Consider the following 20190-nt stretch of genomic DNA (forward strand, 5'->3'; position numbering starts at 1 on the left):
GCCTCTGAGGGTCACTGGGCCTTCAACAGGATAAAAACGATCTCTTATTCTCATCTCCCCCTTCTCACATTAATACCTGCTATGATGGGGTGAGTACCGGTTTCTCTGTCTTTGTTAACCCCTATGCCTTAGTAACACTTCAGATTTTCCAGAGTTTCATATTAGAATTTCCAAAATCGGGGTAGCAGTGGGAGCAATGCCCTGCAGTCACATGTTCATCAGGGGCCATGCCGCAGCCATCGCAGCCGCTTGCCGCCCAATGTAGATGCATCTTTAGGGATGGTGACTACTGTAAAGAAAGCCATCCACTCCTGAGGCCAGGACAGCATGAAGCTAGTGGTGTCAGAGCAAGGCAGGAGGTGTTTATAACAGCTGCAGATTTTGGGGGACAGGTGCACTACACTTTCCTAGAAAAATAAGTGATGTTGATTATTGATTTGACATTGGTGGAGGCAGGGAGTTCCACAGCATGATCTACTTGTACAGGGACAAACCCAAACATCAGCAGGTGAAACTTGTATCGTCAGAAAGCTCAGCATCTAGACTACATCCCAGGAGTAACCATATGACACTCTAAAATTCTCTTTAAATTGAAATTTACAAATAAAACACAGTATTACAAATCTGTTAGTGGTATGTCTGAGTTGAATATTTTTATATGGATTTTGGAATCTCAAGTATTTCCTTTTCACTTTGTTGCTTTTTTTGCATATCTACCAGCTTTCTTAACACATAAATGGTCTTATTTGAATCCCATACTCCAATAACAGCAATATCAATCATATTAACATGCTCATTTTTTATCTTTGAGATGCCGCTTCCTAAATATAACAGTAACAATACATGTTGCCAATTTGGGAATTAATTGCCTCTTTTAAGCCTCTATTCAATTTAGTGAATTTGTTCTTGTGAATTACAATTGCATCTAGCATTATCATTTGCTCATCAAATTTCCAATAAATCAATGTATTACATTACCCATGTCCTCAACAAATTTTAGATTAACCATCATAAATTAATTTCAAAGGGTTTGAGAGCCATATCACTTTAAACAGAGGTTAAGATCTAATGCACAAAGCTAAGCATAACTCACTTTTGACAAATCATTGTTCAGTTTATTTTTGGGGTTTCTTTAGGCACCCTTAGGCTGTGTGCAGAGGGCTTGTGAAGTGGCCTTCCACCAGCCGTTGTGGTTCTGAGCATACTGATCATGGCTTTTGGCCATGCTTTGAGAGCAAGGGCCTGGCTGCAGACCGGGTTATGTGCCAGTTATCAGGTTGCCTAAGAGAATCGGCGCTAAGTTGGATCCACACCTTTAATACATACGATGGACCCTCTTTTAATTATAGGATGCTAAATCAGCGACTGCTCTGCTCCTGAATGAGGAGGCAGTGTAGTTACTCTATGTGGGTAAGTCCTCATCCCTGCCTTGCAATACAGTGTGTGAAATCTATAGGTTTGTTATCACATTAGTGTGAGTCACTTGTCATGTGTTTGGTGTGGTTTTATCATTTACTGTGCTAGAGGCACTTGATACTGGTAGCAGCATGCTGCACATTATCGACACATGTTGCACTACAACCACCTCTTCAATGATAAGTAGGTGGGCATAGTTATGTCTCTAATTTTTATATTTTACAGGTCGGACGTCCCTTTACAATGAACTTTTGTGGAAGTACCATTAGGAGGTTATATGGGATTGGATACCTTTAACTTTTTTGGGGTGTGAGGGCTCTTTTTCCTAAAGAAACGGTTTTCCGTTCCGTCCTTGGGGTACTGGTCCAACCACTTTTTTCTTTTCTTTCTTTTCTGTTGCATAGCTCTGGCCTGGAAGAACTGCATACCTTGGTTACACATATACCAGTACCCAGGTCACCAAGCCGGGTCCACAAACCATGTAACAAAAACTGGATCTTTTTGTTTTTTATTTTGTGGGGTGGGGGCAACTTCTGCCCCCTTGGAGGTCCCACAACTTCCTTGGGATCAATGAAGCTCCTCTTCTCTCCTTTACCCATCTTTGATTTTTTTCCAGGACACAGGCGCTTTGGTGCCTGTCCACTAATCACATCATTCACCCTAATGGACCTTCAAGTGTCCACCAAGCTCAAATTCCTAAAAGGAAACATTTTCTCATAATTAATAAGGCTTTTTTTTTCCAAACGTGGTCCTTCGAACTATCCTGGAAACCTAGGACTGAAGACTTTCAGTGAACTAACCTTTTTGTAATGTAAGCATCTACTAAACATGGTGATACAAAACAACAAGTCATGTTAAGTTTGGTGTAATTCTGTTAAGCAGGTGTTGCTGCAGGAGACAACAATGGAAGCTGTCATGGGAAATGCAGATACTTTACCCACCTCTATTTTACCCAAGGATGGATCTGCAGGAGACAACCTGCCGAAACTTAGAGAGCTGAGCAAATGGTTTGTCTAATTTTTGCCAATTTGTCAAATGGCGCTAAATTTCTTAGCAAACCAAAAATTGCCTTTTGAGTGCAAGGAGATACTTAACTATTAAAGCACAGTCGCTACAATATTCATTTCCATGAAAAATAAAGGAGCATCTAACAGTCTTGCTAAACTTCATACATACATACATACCAGTTTCTCAATTTCAGTTTCCAGGTTCTGTATACAGTCAAGTTTTCTTTTGCGACAGCGCTGTGCTGCAATTCTATTTTTACTTCTCCGTCTTATATCATGAACATAATCCAATTGTTCTGAAGTGAGTTTGTGTACCTTCAGCAATGACTGAAAGTCATTTCTAGAAAGAGAAATGATTCGACGTGCACCGAATGGCAGTTTTACCTGTAATCAAAAAAGTTACAATTCAAGCACATTCATAATTCATATTCACAAATACACAATGAAAATGTCACTTACCCAGTGTACATCTGTTCGTGGCATTAGTCGCTGCAGATTCACATGTTGAGCACAGTCCGCTGCCTGGTGTTGGGCTCGGAGTATTACAAGTTGTTTTTCTTCGAAGAAGTCTTTTTTGGTCACGGGACCGAAGGACTCCTCCCTCTTCGGCTCCATTGCGCATGGGCGTCGACTCCATCTTAGATTGTTTTCCCCGCAGAGGGTGAGGCTGGAGTTGTTTGCTATAAATAGTGCCCATGCAATGGAGTGAATACGTATGTACATAAAAAGTTTATAATAATTATTTACAAATGTACAAATGTTTAAGATTTAAGATTTACTTCTAAACGGCTACAGGCTTCCCGGGGAGGCGGGAGGGCACATGTGAATCTGCAGCGACTAATGCCACGAACAGATGTACACTGGGTAAGTGACATTTTCAGTTCGATGGCATATGTTGCTGCAGATACACATGTTGAGCATAGACTATAAAGCAGTTACCTCCCCTAAAAGCGGTGGTTTAGCCTGTAGGAGTTGAAGTAGTTTGGAATAATGTTCTTAGTACAGCTTGGCCCACTGTAGCTTGTTGTGCATTTAGTACATCTACACAGTAGTGTTTAGTAAATGTATGAGGCGTAGACCAGGTTGCAGCCTTACATATTTCGCTCATAGGAATGTTTCCTAGAAAGGCCATTGTAGCACCTTTCTTTCTGGTTGAGTGTGCCTTTGGTGTAATAGGCAATTCTCTCTTGGCTTTAAGATAGCATGTTTGAATACATCTGACTATCCATCTAGCAATGCCTTGTTTAGAGATTGGATTTCCTATGTGTGGTTTTTGAAAAGCTATGAACAGTTGTTTTGTTTTCCTGATTAACTTTGTTCTGTCAATGTAGTACATTAGTGCTCTTTTGATGTCTAATGTATGTAGTGCCCTTTCAGCCACGGAATCTGGCTGTGGGAAGAACACTGGTAATTCTACTGTTTGATTTAAATGGAATGGTGAGATTACTTTTGGTAGAAATTTTTGATTTGTTCTTAGAACTATTTTATTTTTGTGTATTTGAATAAATGGTTCTTGTATGGTAAATGCCTGTATTTCACTTACTCTTCTGAGGGATGTGATTGCAATGAGAAATGCGACTTTCCACGTTAAATATTGCATTTCACAGGAATGCATGGGTTCAAAAGGTGGACCCATGAGTCTTGTTAAGACGATGTTAAGGTTCCATGAAGGAACTGGTGGTGTTCTTGGTGGTATAATTCTTTTTAGCCCTTCCATGAATGCTTTAATAACTGGTATTCTAAATAGAGACGATGAATGAGTAGTTTGTAGGTAAGCAGATATTGCTGCGAGGTGTATTTTTATAGATGAAAAAGCAACGGTTGCTTTTTGCAAATGTAGTAAGTATCCCACTATGTCCTTTGTAGAGGCATGCAATGGTTGGATTTGATTGGTATGGCAGTAGCAAACAAATCTTTTCCACTTAGATGCATAGCAGTGTCTAGTGGAAGCTTTTCTAGCTTGTTTTATGACCTCCATACATTCTTGTGTGAGGTCTAAATGTCCGAATTCTAGGATTTCAGGAGCCAAATTGCTAGATTCAATGATGCTGGGTTTGGATGCCTGATCTGTTGTTTGTGTTGTGTTAACAGATCTGGTCTGTTGGGTAGTTTGACATGCGGTACTAGTGAAAGGTCTAGTAGAGTTGTATACCAAGGTTGTCTTGCCCATGTGGGTGCTATCAGTATGAGTTTGAGTTGGTTTTGACTCAATTTGTTTACTAGATATGGAAGGAGAGGGAGAGGGGGAAAAGCGTATGCAAATATCCCTGACCAACTCATCCATAGAGCATTGCCTTGTGATTCGCGGTGTGGGTACCTGGATGCGAAGTTTTGGCATTTTGCGTTTTCTTTTGTTGCGAACAAATCTATCTGGGGTGTTCCCCAAATTTGAAAGTAATTGTTCAGAACTTGGGGGTGAATTTCCCATTCGTGGACTTGTTGGTGATCTCGCGAAAGGTTGTCTGCTAGTTGGTTTTGGATCCCTGGAATAAATTGTGCTATTAGGCGAATGTGGTTGTGAATCGCCCACTGCCATATTTTTTGTGTTAGGAGACACAATTGTGTTGAGTGTGTTCCTCCTTGTTTGTTTAAATAATACATTGTTGTCATGTTGTCTGTTTTGACAAGAATGTATTTGTGTGTTATTATGGGTTGAAAGGCTTTTAACGCTAGAAATACTGCTAACAGTTCTAGGTAATTTATATGAAATTTTGTTTGGTGTACGTCCCATTGTCCTTGAATGCTGTGGTGATTGAGTTGTGCTCCCCACCCTGTCATGGAAGCATCTGTTGTTATAACGTATTGAGGCACTGGGTCCTGAAATGTCCGCCCTTTGTTTAAATTGTTGCTGTTCCACCATAGAAGCGAGAGGTATGTTTGGCGGTCTACCAACACCAGATCTAGAAGTTGACCCTGTGCTTGTGACCATTGTGATGCTAGGCACTGTTGTAAGGGTCGCATGTGTAGTCTTGCGTTTGGGACAATGGCTATGCATGATGACATCATGCCTAGAAGTTTTAGCACAAATTTTGCTTGTATCTTTTGGTTTGGAAACATAGCACTTATTACCTTGTGGAATGCTTGAACTCTTTGTGGACTTGGGAGTGGCAATTCCTTTTGATGTGTTGATGGTTGCCCCTAGATATTGTTGTGTCTGACACGGTTCGAGGTGTGACTTTGTATAGTTGATGGAGAAACCCAGTTTGTGAAGGGTTTGTATGACATATGTGGTGTTGTTTGTGCACTTTCTTACTGTGTTGGTCTTGATTAGCCAATCGTCTAGGTAAGGAAACACATGTATTTGTTGTCTCCTGATATGTGCTGCTACTACTGCTAGACATTTTGTGAATACTCTTGGTGCAGTTGTTATTCCGAATGGCAACACCTTGAATTGGTAATGTATTCCTTTGAATACGAACCTTAGGTACTTTCTGTGAGAAGGATGTATCGGTATATGAAAGTACGCATCTTTTAGGTCTAATGTGGTCATGTAATCTTGCTGTTTGAGCAGTGGAATGATGTCTTGTAGTGTGACCATGTGAAAGTGGTCCGATATGATGTAGGTATTTAGTGTCCTGAGATCTAATATTGGTCTTAATGTTTTGTCTTTTTTTGGAATTAGAAAGTACAGGGAGTAAACTCCTGTGTTTTTTTGTTGTACTGGTACTAATTCTATTGCATCCTTTTGCAGTAGTGCTTGAACTTCTAGTCCTAAAAGTTCTAAATGTTGTAGTGACATTTTGCGTGTTTTTGGAGGGATTTTTGGTGGGAATTTGTGGAATTCTATGCAATAGCCCTGTTGGATTATTGCTAGTACCCAATTGTCTGTTGTAATCTGCTGCCAAGATTGGTAGAATTGGCTTAGTCTTCCCCCCACTGGTGTTGAGTGAAGGGGTTGTGTGACTTGAAAGTCACTGTTTAGGTGGAGGTGTTTTTGGAGTTTGGAATTTTCCCCTACTCCTTGGGAATTGACCCCCTCTATATCCCCTGAAACCTCCCCTTTGGAATGAACCCTGATAGGGTGTGGTTCTTGTTTGTTGGCTGGTGGTGTCTGTGGGTTGGCCACGAAACCCCCCTCTAAATGGAGTTTTTCTAAAAGAGCCTCTGCTCTGCGGGGAGTAGAGTGCGCCCATGGCTTTGGCCGTGTCTGTGTCCTTTTTAAGTTTTTCAATGGCTGTGTCCACTTCAAGGCCAAAAAGTTGTTTTTCGTTGAAGGGCATATTAAGGACAGCCTGCTGGATTTCAGGTTTGAACCCTGAAGTGCGGAGCCATGCGTGTCTCCTTATGGTGACAGCAGTGTTGACTGTTCTTGCTGCAGTATCGGCTGCGTCCATTGAAGAGCGGATTTGATTGTTCGAGATCGTTTGTCCCTCTTCAACTATTTGCTGCGCCCTTTTTTGGTATTCCTGGGGAAGATGGTCTATGAGAAGTTGCATCTCATCCCAGTGTGCGCGGTCATATCGGGCTAGCAGCGCTTGAGAATTTGCGATGCGCCATTGGTTGGCTGCCTGTGATGCGACTCTTTTTCCTGCCGCATCAAATTTTCAGCTTTCTTTGTCCGGAGGTGGGGCGTCGCCAGATGTATGGGAATTTGCTCTTTTGCGAGCTGCCCCTACTACTACGGAGTCAGGTGGTAACTGCGAAGTAATAAACACTGGGTCTGTGGGTGGTGGTTTATATTTCTTATCCACCCTTGGGGTGATGGCTCTTGATTTTACGGGCTCTTCAAAAATTTGTTTTGCGTGCCGTAACATCCCTGGTAGCATTGGGAGACATTGATATTGGCTATGTGTAGCCGAGAGGGTGTTAAATAAAAAATCATCCTCTATAGGATCGGAATGCAGTTGGACATTGTGGAATTCTGCTGCCCTAGCCACCAGTTGCGAGTATGAGGTACTGTCCTCTGGCGGTGACGGCTTTGTGGGGTATGAATCGGGATCATTGTCCGGCACTGGGGTGTCGTATAAGTCCCAAGCGTCTTGATCCTGATTATCTTGACTTATAGTAGTTTACGCTGGTGAGTGCATTTGTGGCGGAGTTTGTGCCGGCGATGCCTGTTGTGGTGGAGAGGGCGGAGGCGTGACTTTTTTAACCACTTTGGCTTGTGGTTGTGCGTCATCCTTGAGAAATCCGATCCTTCTTTTTATCATTATTGGGGGAAGGGTTGATATCGTCCCTGTGTCTTGTTGGATGTACAGTCTCTTTTGTGTGTAGTCTGATTCTACACTTTGGAGCTCTTGTCCAAATCTGTGCATCTGGCCACTTATTCCTTGTTCCTCTGTGTAGGAAGGAGGTGTGGAACTTTTAGGCGCCGAGAGAGAATCTTTTTTCGGCTTCGGTACCGACTGAATTTTTGTGGCTTTCGGCAGTGTGTCTCGGTGCCGATGTTTTTCGGTGCCGGCATCTTGTTTTTGCTTCTCAGAGCCGCTATCTCGGCTCCGAGGTTGCTCCATGGCGGTCCCTCGACCGGAGTATTGTGTCTTCGCTATGGGCGTGCCCTTTTTCGGCGCCTTTGACGGCTCGCCGGTTTTATGGGTCGAGCCATGGCCTGTTGGCAGTGGCGTCCCCTGGGCTTTTGTTTTTTCGATGGTCTTTATTTTCGACGTCTTACTCACTGTTTGTTGTTGTTGTTCGACGTCGGAGTCTCCGGATTCTGAGTCCGGAACCGAAAATGTTTCCTCTTCGTCGTCGAAACGTTGTTTTGTCGGCGTGGACGCCATTTGTAGACGCCTGGCTCTTCGGTCCCGGCATGTTTTTCTGGACCGGAAGGCTCGACAGGCCTCACAGGTATCCTCCTTGTGCTCGGGGGACAAGCACAAGTTACAGACCAAGTGCTGATCTGTATAAGGATACTTACTGTGACATTTTGGGCAGAAACGGAACGGGGTCCGTTCCATCGGCTTCGGCGTCACACGCGGTCGGGCCGACCAGGCCCCGATGGGGGATCGAAGCTACCCCAAAGGCTTCCGATGATCGGTGTCGATGTACCTAACTATCCCGATACCGAACGGAACAATACCGACGCTTTCTTCCGAGATTCTGACTAACTTTCCGAACCGAAACACGGAGCGAAAAGGAACACGTCCGAACCCGACAGCGGAAAAAAACAATCTAAGATGGAGTCGACGCCCATGCGCAATGGAGCCGAAGAGGGAGGAGTCCTTCGGTCCCGTGACCAAAAAAGACTTCTTCGAAGAAAAACAACTTGTAATACTCCGAGCCCAACACCAGGCAGCGGACTGTGCTCAACATGTGTATCTGCAGCAACATATGCCATCGAACATCTATTTTCGGCAGTACGACTTACAGTCTGATAAATAGCAAAACATTACATAATGCTACAAAATGAAAATCTTTAAAGCACACATTCACATTGAAGGTCACGCTGCCGCTAAAACAGATGTTTATTAAACAAAACAATACGATGATCCATTCTGATACCAACACACACAATTTTATTTTTGATATACTAGCAATGGGTTGTCTTTGCGTCACGAGGGATGAAATAAGGATAGACTGCTGCAAAGTATACACCTTGAAAGCCCATTTGTAAATAGGATAAAGTTATTTCAATGGCGACCCCTTTACTACTAGTCGATAGCAGCTTTTCGGTTTCTCTTTATAGCGAACAGGAAACTACATGTCATTCATAAACTTGCGCTGCCAGGATCACGGATCTGACACTACTAAGCTTCCTAACGCTAGGTAGGTGCTAAAACTCACTAGTTTTTTTCTGTTGAGTATTACTTGATGGTATGATATTTTTGGCCAAGGCAAGAGAGAGCTGGGAGAAGCAGACATTACACTACTTCACCAATGTGTGCATCACCCCTGGATGAAGCATCCACAGCATAGTGCATGAAGAACGCACGTGGGGTGGCCCACGCAGCTGCCATGCAAAATAGCTTGACAAGAATCTGTCGTGTGAATGCCAGAGATGCTGCTTTTGGCTATATTGAAATTCAAAAGAAGATATTTTCCCAACAGAGTATAGCAATGTGAGAATCAAAAGATATTCAACCGAGAAATAGTAGTAAACGGTAAAGGCTTGCCTGCATTAGAAGCGGGGGGGGGTGCCAAAATGCTGATCATTAGAAAGAGATTCAGTCTCATCATGTAAAATCTTACTGTGCTGGAGGTCAATGTTATGTAACACTTCATGCACCCAGGAGGAGAGACAGACGTTTATGGGAAAAACGGCCTCATTTATGATGAATGATTGAACGGCTTTGGGGCAAACAACCACTGTGGAATAAAAGGAATAGGGTCGATGTAGTCAATATAAAGTTCACTTTTTATAAAAAGGAAAGAGAAACTCTAGCCACTGCATAACAGCTCAGCTATCCACAAGCAGCTGCCTTCACAGCTCATCATTTAACAATAAACATTTCAACATTCTAAACAAACATACCATAGCATAAACCATAAGGATGCTTACAGGTGTGACCTTTTAAGTAAGAAACACCTTATAGGAAACAGCTTATCATCCTAGCTATACCACGACCACCTTATCCAGGTGGAAATTTGTGTACACTAAAGACACACAAAGGGTCTGGACCTCATTAATGCATCTTGATGGCAGCACAGTAAAGGGGAAGACTAGAGCAGATGCTTCATGCCACAGGATGGCATTGCTTCTGACAGCCTGTGCACGAGACAGGAAAAGGGCAATACTGAGGTACTCAATCATGGAAGGTCTTCAGACGGCAGAAACAAGTGTAGAAGGCTAGGGAAACAGCATAATATTATCTTACCCAACTTGCCATGGACAAGGACTCCATCAGCTTCCTTCTGTAGGCATGAGGGCTTCTAAATTGACCATGCCAATGTCTAACAAAACCTGATTCTGCAAATTACTTTGGAAAGGACACAATGCACGGATCAGAGGAGGCCACAGATGTTCTAGACAAAGCCCATTACACAAAATACTATAAACAGGTGGTGGAATTTCTAGCAGTGGCGAGGAATAGTCAAGCAAATACTATCTCCTTGGGAACCATGCTATCAGGTGTCCAGTTGTAGGCATGGAAAGCAGAAGTCTACGCCATTCACTGTCAGCAAGCCTTGGGTCCTTGTGAAGAAGGTCAAGAACCAGGTAGGGTTAGGTTGGGGCTACCAGGATGATTGAGCACCAGGGCTGTCCTTGATCTTCAGTTCGACTCCCAGAAGGTGGTCCAGTTAAAACACTGGATTGTAGTGACAAAAGCTCAAAAGGGACAAAGTTGAAAATCACAGATACTTTCTCAGGTAGCCTCAGCACCTTGCCCTGGTTCTCTGGAGGTCAAAGAATCTTCTAGGTCCAAGTTCTCATGCTGCTAGATATACCATGGCCTCCCCTATAGCTCCCAGAACGCTAGTGACTGTTTCTATGATAGCAGGGCATGGATAGCAGAGGGAGACAGACTCAGTCATTTTCCCGATCCTTGGATCAAACAGACTTGGACTGATCATCTAGCAACTTATACTATTGCTGTTTTAAATGGATGAAGTGGATGCAGAAAGTGCATGTGGAGAGCTATCCAAATGCAAGATGTCTGCAACCCAGAAACCTCTATGATGCAATAATGACATGGTACTGCAATCCTAGAAGTACCTTAGGGTCTGAATATTGGACAACACACTATCTTGGGGGAAGAAATGCCTTTGCAGGCCAATAAAGAACACAGTTAACTTGATGCATCTGAAGGTATCATTGAAGTTTGGGGTGGTGACCAAGAAAACAAGTTCCAATGGCCCACATGGATCACCAAGTTCTGATGAAGAAATCACTCAGTCAAGTATATCCGTGGAACCTCTGCAGCTACATGGCAATGGAAGTCAAGTTTCATTTAGGCTAACAAGCACCATCTCGCACTGGTGGCACTGGATGTGTAGATTTTCTACTGTAAAGCAGAGGTACTTTTCTGGTCTTTCAGACAGGTAGATAGAAATAATCATTGTACAAGTCGACTGTATACAAGGAGCTGTTGTTTTTGGTAGCTTTTAGGATGTAGGCCAAATGTTAGCATCTTACAAATTCTGCATGTGTAGGATATCTTTGTAGAGATTCAGAATTAGGCTGAGACAACCCACCAGCTTCACCAAGAAACAGTGGGACTTTCCCTCCCTCCACCCCCATGCCCCCAAAAACAAGGCTGGCTCTACTGCTCCTCAAAGAAGGAGCATCTCCAACACAGACAGAAGCTTCGGTGATATTGACTGACGAGAAGGGGCCTAGAATGAAATAGTTGGAGGCGGTGAAGAGCATGATCATCCTCCACTAACCAGTAATATACACATTAGTGGTGATCTAGTTCCAATGTTGATAAAAGACCAGATTTCAACACGTCAGTCTTACACTCAATACATCACATCCAGCACACAGGGCATTTTTAGAATATGAACTAAGCAGCACAATACTGCTTGGTCCACACCTCACATGCAATACATGCCTTCTGACACTTTGTAGCAGTATTTGCAAATAAGCGCGGGAAGGAGCGGTGGATTAACTAGGGTCCTGCAGGACCAACTATGGCACCACACAGGTTGGTGCATGTCATCCCCTGAAGCTGGCCTGGTCTTGAAACACCAAGGAATATTTGCCAACTGAAAATCCCCATAATCTGGCTGGTAGAGAATTAAAAGTAGTCAGTTAACCGATTATGAACCATGCACATATTGTATCATGGGTGCAACTCACTGGTGGAAGGACCAATCAGGTTCTTCCTATAGTAGAGGAAGTGGGAGTCAATAGCTTTTTCTTGAGCCCTAGAGTTCAGGTCTAAAGATTTCAGTAATAACTGCTTGTGCAAGTTAATGTTCAGGATGCTGGTGGTCGGGTCAATGATGTTCTAAGACGTCAGCAGTTTCAGTGCCATTGAGTTAACCCTTTGCAAATTTTTCCTCTCCTCGTAATCATCTGTAACTCAACATAACAGAATTGGCATTACCCTGTCTGAATGAAAGACTGCTACTCTGGAACACAAGTCTTGCCTTAAGACTCCAGGCATTTTGACTTCCTCTCCATGCTAGAGGATAATGTGCTGCCCTCAAGGAGGCGGATATTAACACAACAAAAAGTGCTACAGATTTCCAGGAAATATAGACAGGACTTTAGTGGGTGTCCAGTACTTAAACATATAATCCATACACTTTGAAGTAGTTGAATTGGAGATAGACTTACTGAGGTTATAGAGATATGTAACTCTATAGCCAGAGCTGGCCTCAGTGGCACACCAGCACTTAGTTGTACCACTTGGTTGTGTGCAGGTTCTTGTGAATTTCAGGCTTTGGAATCCCTATAAAGGCAGACTCATTAAAGGAGGCCTGTATCCACTGGAGCCTTGCTAAACCTTGTTGTTCTGACTGATGTATCAATGTATGGGCTTGGAGGGGGCATCTTAGACTAGCAATTGCCATGGTGAAAAGATTAATTGAGGGTAACTGGTGTGCTGCCAAATGCTCAGTATGCACCAGGAGGGAATGACCCATCGGTGTTGACAGCTGCATGTATAGCACTGCATACCGAGTAGGAGCCAGTACCAAAATGAGAAAGAGCAGGTTAGACAAGTCAAAGGAACCAGCTCTAATTGATCTGATGGGTCAGAGGAGTGGCCTGATATCCACCTTCCCAGAGAACAGGCCTATAACGGAAACTTTGAAGGGATGATGTTCTGAGGTTACGCAAAGCTGGTTAGGGCTGCAACTGTCTTCAACACAAAACAAAAGAGCCTGGAGCCAGGGATAACACCAGGAATTACTTCTGTTGTACAGGATAAGTGAAATAACACCCATTTGTATCTACTGCATTATGGGGTCTCGTTTCCAAACTCAGTATTCTTCGAATCTCAGTAACCCCCCCCATTACCAAGCAGATGCTAGGCTCAACACAGGGGATGAATTGAAGTCAGGATTCTTGACAGGCTTTCTGAGGCCAGGACTGCCACAATGTGCACCCAAAGATGAAGGTTTGCTATACTCCAAGTTTCACAGCATAGGACTGATAATGGATACCCATTAATCACATCTAATGATGGAGGCATGCTTGAACTTATAGTGTGAAGAATCATCATCACTACACCCAGAAAAAGAGACTTGAATAATACAATGGTGCAATAAAAGTTTGGGATCTCTGTGTTCAGAGAGGAAGTAGGATTGCGCCGATGGTGCCTTTTTATCTTTTAAAGAGGCGCTGGAGGGGCTGAGATAGACTTCTATACCTGAGTGTCAGGATCCGCTTACCTGAACCTTAACAGCTGGAATAAAACAGTGGTTTATAAATCAGTGGTAAAAAATGGTTGTGCAACCTTGTGTTTCAAGCCTCCCTATGGAAATTGGGGGTCAATGTACAGAATCCCTTAATGCCAGAAAATGTGTCAAGTACTGTTTTCAACTTCCAAGACCCTCTCCCACTCACATTGCTCCCTGCTTTCAAATTTTCAAATCCATCATCTCTTGTGGCATACTGCATGCTGAAGGATGAGATGGAACCTCGTACGAACTATACTACAGTGAGTGCAGGCACATACTAGATGACTGCTTTTCAAAAAGAGAACACAGAGGTTATGGTGGCCAACTACTGCTAATGGGAAGGTAAGGAACCCACCAATGACACTTGTCAGATTGCATCTTACAGGACACGCACACTATTAAACAGCCATTGAATTAATCTCTGGTTCTGCCATTTGGTGGCACAGTGACCTCTGGATGAGAATAAAAGCCAGCGGGGACATACGGACAAACAATTCAATGTAAGAAAGCTTATGTTTTAAACATTATTACATTATTTACTATTTCTAGAAAACAAAAAACGAAAACTTTTAAAGGAAAAATGTACCTCGCGTTCCTGCTCCCTAGCTGAGCAGGATTCACTGTCACCCTCTGTATCAGTTTCAGAGTCTTCTCCAACACAATCAAACTGACATTCCTCTTGTGGTTGATCTGGAACGTATTCACTACCACTTAGATCTGAGCTGTTTGAGAAGCCTTCTGTGGCAAGTGTACTGATAAAAGGGCAATTTACTGAATTTAGATTGGTAAACGTTCTCTCAGGGCTGTCAGTGATTGTAATACCCAACCAGGGGCATTCAGATCTTTTTTCTTGGTATATTTGGTCTGCAAATTCTTTTGTGACTGCTGGAGACAGTTGTGTCCGACAGGCATTTTCAGTACTGTACACATCACTCCAGAACCCTTTAGCTAGGTGTTCAGCTACTTCTCGCTCCACATTACTACGGCCAGTGACAAAACCACTGCTTCCTTCCGGAGTGCATGAATCAGACTTTTGACAAAAGTTAGGACTTGGATTAACTCCAGTACATTCCTGCTGAATATCTACACTTCCTAAAAGAGACTCATTAAGTGTGGACGAAGGGATGCTGGTTTCCACCTCACTTATATTTAAACCATTGTATTGCCCGTATGTACAAGAAAAAGACACTGGTATAAATCCATGAGGATCCACAGAGGTCTGTGATGAGAAAGGAGAGTGATCTGCTGCCTCTAGAGGGCATTCGACACCCTGAGACACAGCTTTTACTGTTGGTTCGGACTCCTCTTCAATCCCACAGCCTTCCATTTTAATAGGATATTCTTCACATTTTGAAGTTATGGTTGCATTAGTTGCGTTTCCCTGGGTACTTTGCAAACTCGCACTGTCGTAGGATTTACATTGGGGAGAGGATTCAGCAGTTGTATGCTGAACGATTGGCAAACACACTGGGGATTCGACACAGTCCTCCTTAATACCTTGCTGACATTTCACGTATTTTGGACAAAGTAAGGGGAAGTTTTCTCTCTCAAAGGAGATATTTGGGCATTGTAGCACAGCAGGCTCCTGCCTAACAGGAGGTATTTCAAAGCTGTCTTCAAATTTGCGAACTTTTGAACACGGAACTTCCATTTGTTCATTTTCCAAAGACTCTTTCACTGTATACTCAATTTTGGGGCCTGCAGGATCATCAAGGAAGATTTCTGGGTCGACCTTCTTCGATAATGGTTTGCAACACTTCTTTCCAGAAAATTCCTGGTTCACTTTGTTGCCCACAAATTTTAATTTGAGAAACTGGAAGCATGATGCCTCTATGTTATGAATTCCCAGTAACTGTGCACATTTGGAGACTTCAGATACATTATCCTTGCTGAGAAGCAATTTTGCAGTGTAGACAAACTGAAGCAAGGGAACAAAGCCTTTCACGGTCACCTGTACAAAACAGAGAAAAATATACGTATAGTGTATTAGGTAAACTACAAAAAAGAACAGCAGTCTATTTATCTTTATTTATATTAGAGTGTTAGTAACAACAAATGTAGAGAAACAGAAGATACCCAATGCATATTTCTAGTTAAGCAAAAAGGATAAACTACCCACTAGAACACAAATGCAAGGAAGGTACTGAATCAATAACTAGACAAAAGAGGTCATAACTTCAAAACACCCAGTGGCGGCCGGCAGCTTTAAGAGGGAGGGGGGGCGGGACACACACACACATTCTTTCACACAGACACGCACATCCATTAACAACACTCATACCATTCAAACATGCACGCACAAACCAAACACTCATTTTAAAAGATCACACACACACACACACTTACCTTCAGCCTCCAGGTCCCAGGAGGGTTGGGACTACTGCCTTCCCTCCAGCCAATGAGGGAAGGCAGAAGTCCCAGCCTCGTCACAGAGTGGAGACTGCTGACCCCACCCCACTCTGTGCAGAACTGTCACTGATTGATACTCGCCCTGGGCACTTCAGGGCTTAAACTTAAGCGCCCAGGGAGAGTGTCAATTGGTGACGCTTTCCACATCACCCAGGGGAGGGCCTCGAGGCACCCTTGCTGAGCCGAGGAGGTCACGCCCATAGGAGCTGTGACCTCCTCAGCCCAGCAAAGTTCAGCTCAGGCAGCCAGGAGTGTGCACAAATCTCGCATGTCTCACTCCTGGCTGCCTGAGCTGAACATGCAGAGTGTCTGCCAGGCTGACCTTTGTTCAGCCTGACAGACACTCTTCATGAGGGGCAAAAGGTGGGGGTGTGTGGCCCATCCGCCCTAAAGGACGGGCCGCCACTGAATACACCTAACAAAAGCACCTGACATGGTACGCAAAACTGAAGTTAATTAATTACAAATGATGCGAAATACTATAGTGCTCCTAATGCTTAGAATCGTGTTTACCGAACATGTCCCTATTCTAATTTCGGAAAGAAGTTCGAGACCCTAAAATAAATCCCCTTTTGGCTCTGTATGTACATTAATTTACAGTGGACTACCCGAGTCAAACGATTTGGATATGGATGACACTGTAAACCGTTGACGTTATCGTTAGGGATGTGCAACATTTACAAACGTGTTAAATCGATTGTAGTGAAGAACAAGTTACTTACCTTCGGTAACGAGGTATCTGGTAGAGACTCTATCTAGCTGCAGATTCCTTACCTTAGAATTCCCTGGCGTCAGCTTCGAATGCGGAGTTTTTTCTCAGCAGTACCCTGCACGCGCGGCGTCGTTCGGATCCGCGCGCGTCGACCAGCTCTGCGTGCGTCATCAGCGTCGTAGGAGCCGTCTATGACATCACAGTTGTCTATATAGACGCGGTCTCGGCGCGCGTACGTCAGTTTTTTTCCACAACTTCCCAAGCCAGAAGCGCAGAGTCATGGAAGAACCAACAATTATGGATTCTACCTCTTTGACTGTTTGAAGTAAAAATTCTTTCACGCCTTTAAGAAAGGCAAAAATGCCAAAATCATATATATATACATATGTATATATAAATATCTGTATAAAAAATATCCGCAGAGCAGGGAGGCTTGGGTGGGTGTAAGGAATCTGCAGCTAGATAGAGTCTCTACCAGATACCTCGTTACCGAAGGTAAGTAACTTGTTCATCTGATAGAGACTTCTAGCTGCAGCTTCCTTACCTTAGAATAGATACCCAAGCTATAACCCATGGCGGTGGGTCTGAAGGAGATTTTTACACTAGGAAGTCCTGCAAAACAGACCGGGCAAAATGCCCCTCTCTTCTTACCTGGCTATCCAGGCAGTAGTGTTTTGCAAACGTGTGCAAAGAAGCCCATGTTGCAACCTGACAGATGTCCACCACCGGTACGCCACGTGCTAACGCAGTGGTAGCAGCTTTCCCCCTAGTAGAATGAGCTCTCAAGCCCTCGGGAGGCTGCTTCTTTGCCAAAGCATAGCCGATCTTTATACAGAGAACAACCCAGCGCGAAATGGATCGTTTCTGCACCGCCCGACCCTTCTTTGCACCAACGTACCCCACAAAGAGTTGGCCGTCCACCTGGAACTCTTTAGTGCGGTCAAGGTATAACGATAACGCTCTTTTTGGGTCCAGCCGATGGAGACGCTCCTCTTCCTTAGAGGGATGCGGATGTGCAAAGAAGGTGGGCAGGGTGATACTTTGACCCAGATGGAAAGGGGTCACCACCTTGGGGAGGAAAGAGGCACGAGTTCTTAACACTACCTTGTCAGGATATATCATGAGATAAGGTGCCTTTGAAGATAAAGCCTGCAGCTCACTCACTCTCCTGGCAGATGTAATTGCCACCAAAAAGGCGGTTTTAATAGTGAGCAGCCGGAGAGGACAGTTATGCAAGGGCTCGAAGGGAGCACACATAAGGAAGGTAAGAACCAAATTAAGATCCCACTGGGACATAACGAAAGGCACAGGCGGGAACAGATGCACAAACCTCTGTACTATAGGTGATTTAAACAGAGATGGTTGATCGGCCAACTGAAGAAAAGCCGATAAGGCTGCAAGATAGCCCTTGAGAGTCCCCAAGGAGAAACCCTGCTGGGCAAGAGACAATATAAACAAAAGGATGTTAGTTAGAGAAGAAGAAAGAGGATCAATAGACCTCTCTGTACAATATGAAACAAAGCGTTTCCAACGGCAGGCGTAGATCGACTTAGTAGAGGGACGCCTGGCTGCCAGAATGACATCACAGACCTCGGGAGGGAGGTTATAAACCATCAATTGTCGCCGTTCAATCTCCACGCATGAAGGCGCAGAGTTGACAGGTTCGGGTGGAGAACCTTCCCCTGCTGCTGCGACAGAAGATCCTCCCTAAGAGGCAGCCTGATTGGAGGACCAATGCTCATTTTGAGAAGCTCTGGATACCAAACTATCCGTGCCCAATCCGGAGCCACTAGGATTACTTGGGCACAGTCATTCTTGATTTTCTTGAGAATTCTGGGCAGAAGTGGTATAGGCGGAAAGGCGTACAGGAGGCCTGAACTCCACTCGCGACAAAAAGCGTCGCCTAGCGATAGCCCCCTTGGAAACTCCAACGCGCAAAACTGCTGACATTGTGCGTTCTCTACGGAGGCAAACAGATCTAACCAAGGCTCTCCCCACTGCTGAAAGAGTCCTTGCGCCACCTCCGGATGGAGACACCATTTGTGATCCTCTAAGCATTTTCGGCTAAGCTCGTCTGCCCTGGCGTCCAGAGAACCTGCCAGGTGTTGAACCACCAGGGTCATGCCCTGCTGTTCCAGCCATGTCCAGAGACGTAAAGCCTCTTGACAAAGGGTCCACGACCCCACATCGCCCTGCTTGTTGCAGTACCCCATTGCGGTAGTATTGTCCGTGAACACCTGCACCACCTTCCCTTTCACAACAGGAAGAAATGCTTTTAATGCTAGCCAGATGGCACGAAGCTCCAGCAAGTTGATGTGGAGCCCGGATTCCGCCGGAGACCAGTGACCTCTGATCTCCACCTCCCCAGATGGCCCCCCCATCCCAGAAGTGACGCATCTTTCACTACCGTTAGATCTGGTTGGGGAAGGGAGAGGAGTCTGCCTTCGACCCAATCGCAGTTCACTAACTACCACTGCATCTTTTGCAGTCCCCTCCGAGATCTGAACCACATCGGTAAGATTTCCCTGATGCTGTGCCCATTGGAACTTCAGGTCCCACTGCATAGCCCTCATGCGCCATCTGGCATGCTTGACCAACAGGATGCAGGAAGCCACGAGTCCCAACAGCCTCAGAGTCTGTCTCACCGAAATCCAGGATAGAGGCTGAAACATTGGTATCATAACCTGAATATCCTGGACCCGCTGTTCGGGAGGATAAGCCCAATACTGCACTGTGTCCAGACCAGCTCGGATGAAAGTGAGCTTCTGAGAGGGAGTCAGGTGTGACTTCAGCACATTTTTAGTGAACCCCAGCGAATGCAGGAGGTCCGCCGTCGTCTGGAAGTGGGTGACGAGAGCCTGGGGCGAAGAAGCCTTCAACAGCCAATCGTCGAGGTAGGGGAAGACTGAAATCCCTGACCTGTGCAGATGAGCTGCCACCACCGCCATCACCTTTGTGAACACCCGAGGGGCACTGGTGAGACCGAAAGGAAGCACGATAAACAAAGTGCTCGTGGCCCACCTTGAACCGCAAGTAACGCCTGTGGGCTGGCAGGATAGGAATGTGGAAATACGCATCCTGCAAATCCACCGCTACCATCCAGTCTCCTTGGTCTAGGGCAGACAAAACCTGAGCAGGAGTGAGCATCTTGAATTTCTCCTTCTTGAGGAAGAGATTGACGTCTCTTAAATCCAAGATAGGGCGAAGGCCTTTGTTCTTTTTGGGAATCATAAAGTAGCAGGAATAACAACCACTGCCTACTTCTGATATCGGGACTCTTTCTATGGCTCCCTTGGCCAAGAGAGCCTTAACTTCCTTGCGGAGCAAAGCTAGATGGTCCTCCATCAGCCATCCCTTTGTCGGAGGGATAGAAGGAAGGAAAGACTGGAAGGGAAGGGAGTAGCCCTTCCGTATGAT

General features: G+C 44.6%; 1 protein-coding gene across 5 annotated transcripts in view; it reads right to left on the reverse strand.

Annotated features, from left to right (window-relative positions):
- The window catches only part of BACH1 (BTB domain and CNC homolog 1), a 265729-nt gene that overhangs the window by 49611 nt on the left and 195928 nt on the right, over positions 1 to 20190 (reverse strand). For all 5 annotated transcript variants that reach the window (XM_069204062.1, XM_069204061.1, XM_069204058.1 and 2 more), the window contains exons 3-4: positions 14239 to 15603; positions 2601 to 2807 (exon numbers count right to left, since the gene is read on the reverse strand). In XM_069204062.1, coding sequence (XP_069060163.1) covers positions 2601 to 2807; positions 14239 to 15603 — 1572 coding nt within the window. The remainder of the gene's footprint in view (positions 1 to 2600; positions 2808 to 14238; positions 15604 to 20190) is intronic.

This window comes from Pleurodeles waltl, chromosome 8 (genome assembly GCF_031143425.1).
Source record: "Pleurodeles waltl isolate 20211129_DDA chromosome 8, aPleWal1.hap1.20221129, whole genome shotgun sequence".
NCBI lineage: Eukaryota > Metazoa > Chordata > Amphibia > Caudata > Salamandridae > Pleurodeles > Pleurodeles waltl.